At 59.1% G+C, this 6,655-nt stretch overlaps 1 protein-coding gene across 1 annotated transcript in view; it reads left to right on the top strand.

Annotated features, from left to right (window-relative positions):
• Positions 1-632, top strand: part of CSPG5 (chondroitin sulfate proteoglycan 5) — a 6,427-nt gene extending 5,795 nt beyond the window's left edge. The window contains exons 2-4 of the mRNA XM_026044263.1: positions 48-236; positions 320-392; positions 471-632. Of these exons, the coding sequence (XP_025900048.1) occupies positions 48-236; positions 320-392; positions 471-632 (424 nt within the window). The remainder of the gene's footprint in view (positions 1-47; positions 237-319; positions 393-470) is intronic.
• Positions 633-6,655: the final 6,023 nt, after the last annotated feature.

Genomic DNA, 6,655 nt, shown 5'->3' with positions numbered 1-6,655 from the left:
TCGGCGCGGCTGGCGGCGCGCACGCGGCTCACGGCGCCGCCGCGCAGGTGCAACACGCAGGCCTACACGTGGCACAAGGGCCCGCGCTGCGAGGCCGTCGTCACCGACTTCCAGGTGCTGTGCGTGGCCGTGGGCTCGGCCGCGCTCGTCCTGCTGCTGCTCTTCATGCTCACCGTCTTCTTCGCCAAGAAGCTCTACCTGCTCAAGACGGAGAACAGCAAGCTGCGCAAGAGCAAGTGAGCGCGGGGCGCCCGCGGGGCGCGCGGGGACCGCGCGGTGCCGGTGCCGCCGCTCACGGCGCCGCCGGCCCCTCCGGCAGGTACCGCAGCCCGTCCGAGCTCCACAACGACAACTTCTCGCTGTCCACCATCGCCGAGGGCTCGCACCCCAACGTAAGGTCCCCCCGCGGTGCCGGTGCCGGTGCCGGTGCCGGCGGGCGCCGCTCCTCACGCGCCGCCCGTGTCCCGCAGGACGACGGCGGCTCCAAGGCGCCGGAGCTGCCGCAGGCGGGCGCCAAGAAGGAGGAGGAGGAGGAGGCCTTCGTGCCCGGCGCCCCCTCGCCCAAGCGCCCGCCCGCCAAAGCGGAGCCCGACGGCGCCGCCACCAACTGCCTGCCCAACCACGTGGCGTAGCCCCCCCCGGTACCCTCCCCAGCATGCTTTGGTGTGTTTTGTACAGAGAAAAACGGCCAAAAACGGCAAAAAAAGGAAAAAACCCCCTCCTCCCTCCCCGTCCCGCGCGGGCCGGCGGCTCCGCGCCCCGTGCCGCCGCTTGCCGTAGCCGGAGGCTCTCATTTCCAAACCGTTGCTCTCCCGCCACTGACTTTTTTTGTACTTCGGCCCCCCTTTTTTTGAAATACAGGTTTAAAAAAGAAAAAAAAAAGACGACTGCAACAACAACAATTAAGGAAAACCTTGAAATAAAAGTTTTTTTCTTTTCTTTATTATTATTATTATCATCATCATCATCATCACCAAGGTCAGGTCTGCGGCCGCTGCCCGCGCTCCCCGTCCCGCGCGGCCCCTGCGGTGGCCGCTGCCCTTTCCATGTCCCCGATCCCGGTCGTTCCTGACAGAGGGAGCCCGCCCGGCTGCCCCCAAATGCGCCCGGCCATTAAATTTAAATGCTTGGGTGGTTCTGCGGAGCGGGACGGTGCCTTTGTGGCGGGGACGGGAATTGGCACCGGAGCCGCTCGCGGCCCTGGCCCCGGTTGCCTCTTCCCTGATGCCGGCACGGAGTGTTCCGCATGGGATAATGTCCTTTGGATGGGATCTGTCCAACCTGGATAGTGTCCTTGGAATGGGATCTGTCCCACCTGGGATAATGTCCTTTGGATGGGATCTGTCCAACCTGGATAGTGTCCTTGGGATGGGATCTGTCCAACCTGGATAGTGTCCCTGGGATGGGATCTGTCCCACTTGGGATAGTGTCCTTTGGATAGGATCTGTCCCACCTGGGATAGTGTCATCTGGGATGGGATCTGTCCGACCTGGGATAGTGTCCTTGGAATGGGATCTATCCCACCTGGATAGTGTCCTTGGGATGGGATCTGTCCAACCTGGACAGTATCACCTGGGATGGGATCTGACCCACCTGGGACAGTGTCACCTGGGATGGGATCCATCCAACCTGGCATGGGATCCATCCCACCTCGCATAGTGTGACCTGGGATGAGATCGTCCCACCTAGGATAGTGTCACTTAGGATGGGATCCATCCCACCTGGGACAGTGTCCCTGGGATGGGATCCATTGCACCTGGCATGGGATCCATCCCACCTGGAATCGCGTCCATCCCACCTGGCCAGGGACGTCCCCAGCACCAGCGTCTCCCGCGCGCCGATGGCCCCAGGGGTGCAATGGGCACCGGCCCCGTTTGGCCGAACCCGGCTCCGTTGCTTCCCAGCTCATTCCAGGCGGGAGCGAGCGCCGTGTTGGGTGGAATCGGCGCTGGATTTAAAGGGGGGACAAGAGCAAGACCCCCAAGCGCTCCGTGGGGGAACGAGCAGCCGCGGTGGCCGGCGCCACGGAAGCGCTCGGGGCTCTAACCCGCGTTTTCCCTGGTTTTCCAGTGTTGGCCACTGGGAAGCGATTCCCGGCTCCAGGCAAAGCAGAGGGAAGGGCAAAAAAGCCCCCAAATTGGCTGGTTTTGGAGAGAAAAGCCCCCCGTGCAACTCGGAGAGGGAGCCGCAGCCCGGGCCAGGGGCTGGGGGAGCAGAGGGAAGGAGGACGGAGCGGGAAAGAGGATGGAGCGGGAAGGAGGATGGAGAGGGACGGGGACCTGGAGTGGGAAGGAGGACGGAGTGGAATGGGGACCTGGAGCGGGATGGGGACCAGCAGTGGGATGGAGGATGGAGCAGGAAGGAGGATGGAGCAGGACGGGGACCTGGAGTGGGAAGGAGGAGGATGGAGCGGGAAGGAGGATGGAGTGGGATGGGGACCTGGAGTGGGAAGGAGGATGGAGAGGGAAGAAGGACAGAGTGGGATGGGGGATGGAGTGGGAAGGAGGATGGGGCGGGATGGGGACCTGGAGCGGGACGGGGACCTGGAAAGGGAAGGAGGATGGAGTGGGAAGAAGGATGAAGTGGGACGGGGGACGGAGCGGGAAAGAGGATGGGGCGGTATGGGGGATCTGGAGCGGGAAGGAGGATGGAGCAGGAAGGAGGATGGGGCAGGAAAAAGGATGGAGCGGGATGGGGACCTGGAGCGGGCCAGGGAGCTGGAGCAGGAAGGAGGACGGAGCAGGACCGGGGAGCTGGCCGCGCTTCAGAGGCCGGACCGTCCCGGCGGGAAGCGAGGCGGGAAGCGGCTTGGCCGCGCCGGCAGCTCCGCGCCCGCCACAAGTGCCGGCCGAGAGCGGGAACTAGGTCAGAGCACTGCGGACAATGAGGAGCGCGGCCCGAGCGCGGGGCCAAGGCACAAATTGGGACGGAAATCGCGGCATCGTTAAGAGGAACAGCGAGAGGAACAGCACGCTCCGGAGCAGGGAACGGGCACGGGAGCGCCGGACCCGGGGCAAAACCGGCTGCGAATCCAAGGATTCGATTGTGGGGTTGGGTTTTTTGAATGAGTCTTTAAAAATGTTGACTATGAGGAGATATCGAGGGAAAGAAATAATGGATCATGATCTCAGCGCAGAGGGAATGGTGATGGGGAAGGGATATTGGATGGTGAGCGCCCAACTTCATCCCGGGGCTCTTGGAGAAGGAGCTGGAGCTGCCACGGATCCATTGGTGTCCCAACGGGATCTATTGGTGTCCCAAAAGGACCCATCAGTGTCCCAAGGGGACCTATCGGTGTCCCAAGGGGATCCATTGGTGTCCCAAAAGGATCCATTCATGTCCCAAGGGGACCTATCGGTGTCTCAAGCGGATCCATCAGTGTCCCAAGGATCCATCAGTGTCCCAAAGGGATCCATTCGTGTCCCAAGGGACACACAGGGTCTCACGGGTGCGACTTGGCGCCTGGCTCCTTGGGCGAGACGAAGCCCTCAGGGAAGGGCCGGGGGGCAGAAGACCCGGCCCGCGACGGGGGCGGGAGGCCTGCGGAGGACTCGGTCGCCTTGGAGGTCTTGGCCGACCACGATGATTCCATGAAGGGCGGGAGAAGCCTCCAAGGAGACAAAGGGCTTCTCCAGAAGGGCAGGGACCACTCAACACACAGGTTGGTGGCCAAGGAGACGCCACCACAGGTCCCAGGTCAGTGTCCCCACGGGGAGACGCTGCAGGTCCAGCTCGTCCCTGCACCGTGGGCAGTTCTCCCTGAGCACGGGGTGGAGAAGAGCTCGGCCCCTTCCTCCCTCCATCCTCCCTCGGGTGCTTGGACACATTGACCAGCTCCCCTCCCAACCTTCTCCAGCCTCAACAGGCCCAGCTCAGTCTCTCCTCATGTGATAGATGCTCCAGTCCCTTCATCATCTTGGTTGCCCTCCGCTAGGTCCTCTCTGGATCCTCCGGAGAGGATTCCAGGAATCCTGCTGCTTTGGTGCCTGGATTCCAGGAATCTGGCTGCTTTGGTGTCTGGATTCTGGGAATCCGGCTGCTTCAGTGCCCGGATTACGGGAATCCGGCTGCTTCGGTGCCTGGATTCCAGGAATTCCTCCCAAAAGGTGCCCCGAAAATGGGAGGAAACCCATTTCTTCCCCTGCTTTATGAATGCGGCAAACGATTCCTCGTTTGCTGAGGATTTCAGGTAATTAGCACCCAAGTCATGGAGGAGGTTTCGGGCACAAGGAGAAGCGGCGGCGCTGCGGACGGGGAGGCCGGAGCGCCCGGAGCGGCGGGACGGACACCTCCAGGAGGCGGGAAGGAAGGAAAGGGAGAAGGAAAAGAGACCAAGAACCGCTGCCCTTCGCATTTATTTCCTTGGTTTATTCTCCACGGACGCTCTCGGTTCCCATTGCATCCTCCGAGGAGCTGGAGGTCGCACCCATGGGTGGTGGCTCTGCAGAGCTGGTGGGAGCACAAGGAGACCCGGATTGATGGGATTTTAGGATGCAATTCTAGGCGGGAGCTGTGAGGAGGCCCCCAAATACTGCAGGACTCCCCAAAACACTGCAGTACTTTTAAAAAACACTGGAATTCTCCTCAAAATGCTGCAATGTTCCTGAAAACGCTGCAGTGCACCTAAAAACGCTGCAATACTCCTAAAAGTGCTGCAGTGCGCCTAAAAACGCTGCAATACTCCTAAAAGTGCTGCAGTGCGCCTAAAAACGCTGCAATACTCCTAAAAGTGCTGCAGTGCGCCTAAAAACGCTGCAATACTCCTAAAAGTGCTGCAGTGCGCCTAAAAACGCTGCAATACTCCTAAAAGTGCTGCAGTGCGCCTAAAAACGCTGCAGGACTCCCCCAAACACTGCAGTGCTCCTAAAAACACTGGAATACCCCTAAAAATGTAGCAATGTGTCTAAAAACGCTGCATTACTCCTGAAAACAGCACAATCCTCCTAAAAATGCTGTAATTTTCCCCAAAGTGCTGCAATACTCCTAGAAATGCTGCGATAGTCTTGAAAATGCTGCAATATTCCTAAACATGCTTTGATACTCCTAAACACACTGCAATGCTCTTATGCACGCTGCAATGTTCCTAAATTGCTGCAACGCTCCTAAAATTGCTGCAAGGTTCCTGAAAACGCTGCAATGCTCCTGAAAATGCTGCAATGGTCCTGAAAACGCTGCAATGCTCCTGAAAATGCTGCAATGCTCCTGAAAATGCTGCAATGCTCCTGAAAACGCTGCAATGCTCCTGAAAATGCTGCAGCGCTCCTAAAATTGCTGCAGCGCTCCTGAAAATGCTGCAATGCTCCTGAAATTGTTGCAACACTCTTGAAAACGTTGCAATGCTCCTGAAAATGCTGCAACGCTCCTGAAATTGCTGCAGTGCTTCTAAACTTGCTGCAACGCTCCTAAAAACGCTGCAATGCTCCTGAAAATGCTGCAGCGCTCCTAAACTTGCTGCAACGCTCCTATAAATGCTGCAATGCTCCTGAAATTGCTGCAACGCTCCTGAAAACACCACAATGCTCCTGGAAATGCTGCAGCACTCCTGAAAATGCTGCAACGCTCCTAAAATTGCTGCAATGCTCCCGAAAATGCTGCAATGCTCCTGAAAATGCTGCAATGCTCCTGAAAATGCTGCAATGCTCCTGAAAACGCTGCAATGCTCCTGAAAACACTGCAGTGCTCCTGAAAATGCTGCAATGCTCCTGAAAACGCTGCAATGCTCCTGAAAACACTGCAGTGCTCCTGAAATTGCTGCAACGCTCCTAAAATTGCTGCAATGCTCCTGAAAACGCTGCAACACTCCCAAAAACGCTGCAATGCTCCCCAAAACCCCACCAGAGGTGGTAATTTTTGCAGTCCCACCCCACGCTCCCTAAGTGGCAGCGGAGGGACCCGCTCGGGCGGCGCTGGCCCCCCAGGTGTCCCCATCCCGGGGCTCGTCCCCCTCTCCTGTCCCTTGGGGACAACCCAAGCCGCCACCTGTGCATCGGGGACCACCGGTCGATGTCCCCAACAGCCGCAGCGGAGAGGACCCTGGGAGGGGGGTCCCGGCGCGGTGTCTTGGTGACACTCGCGCTGTCCTGCTCACGTCCCCCGCAGCCGGGGTGGCTCCTTGGCGGAGGGTGACGCTGAAACGGTCACGTCTGTACAGGGTGAACACAACAACGCAAAGCCGAGACTGTGGGCGAGGAGAGCGGGAAACAGGCGCGCTCATGTGCGGCTGTGCGACGCCTGTTCCTACTCCGTGTGTGTGTAAAAACATCCCTGCTCCGTGTGTGTGAGCACCTCCAGTTTGTGTGTATGTACAACTAAACCCAGTCCATGGGGGTGTGTGTAACTACCCCAGGACACAGGGGGTGTGTGTGTAACTACCCCAGGACACAAGGGTGTATGTGTGTGCAGGTGTAACCAGGTCGTGTGTGTGTGTAAAGTACCCCCAGCCTGCCTGTCGTGTGTGTGTGAGGTACCCCCAGTCTGCCTGTTGTCTGTGTGTGTGTGAGGTACACCAGTCTGCCTGTTGTGTGTGTGTGAGGGAGGTACCCCCCCAGTCCACCTGCTGTCTGAGGTACACCCCCAGCCTGCCTCTTGCCTGTGTGTGTGTCTGAGGTGCCCCCAGTCCGCCTGTTGTGTGCGTGTGTGTGAGGTACCCCCAGTC

Source organism: Nothoprocta perdicaria, unplaced genomic scaffold (assembly GCF_003342845.1).
Source record: "Nothoprocta perdicaria isolate Ctin4 unplaced genomic scaffold, notPer1 scaffold_357, whole genome shotgun sequence".
Classification (NCBI taxonomy): domain Eukaryota; kingdom Metazoa; phylum Chordata; class Aves; order Tinamiformes; family Tinamidae; genus Nothoprocta; species Nothoprocta perdicaria.
The sequence above is the reverse complement of the archived record's forward strand: the minus strand, read 5'-3'. Positions and strand labels throughout refer to the sequence as shown.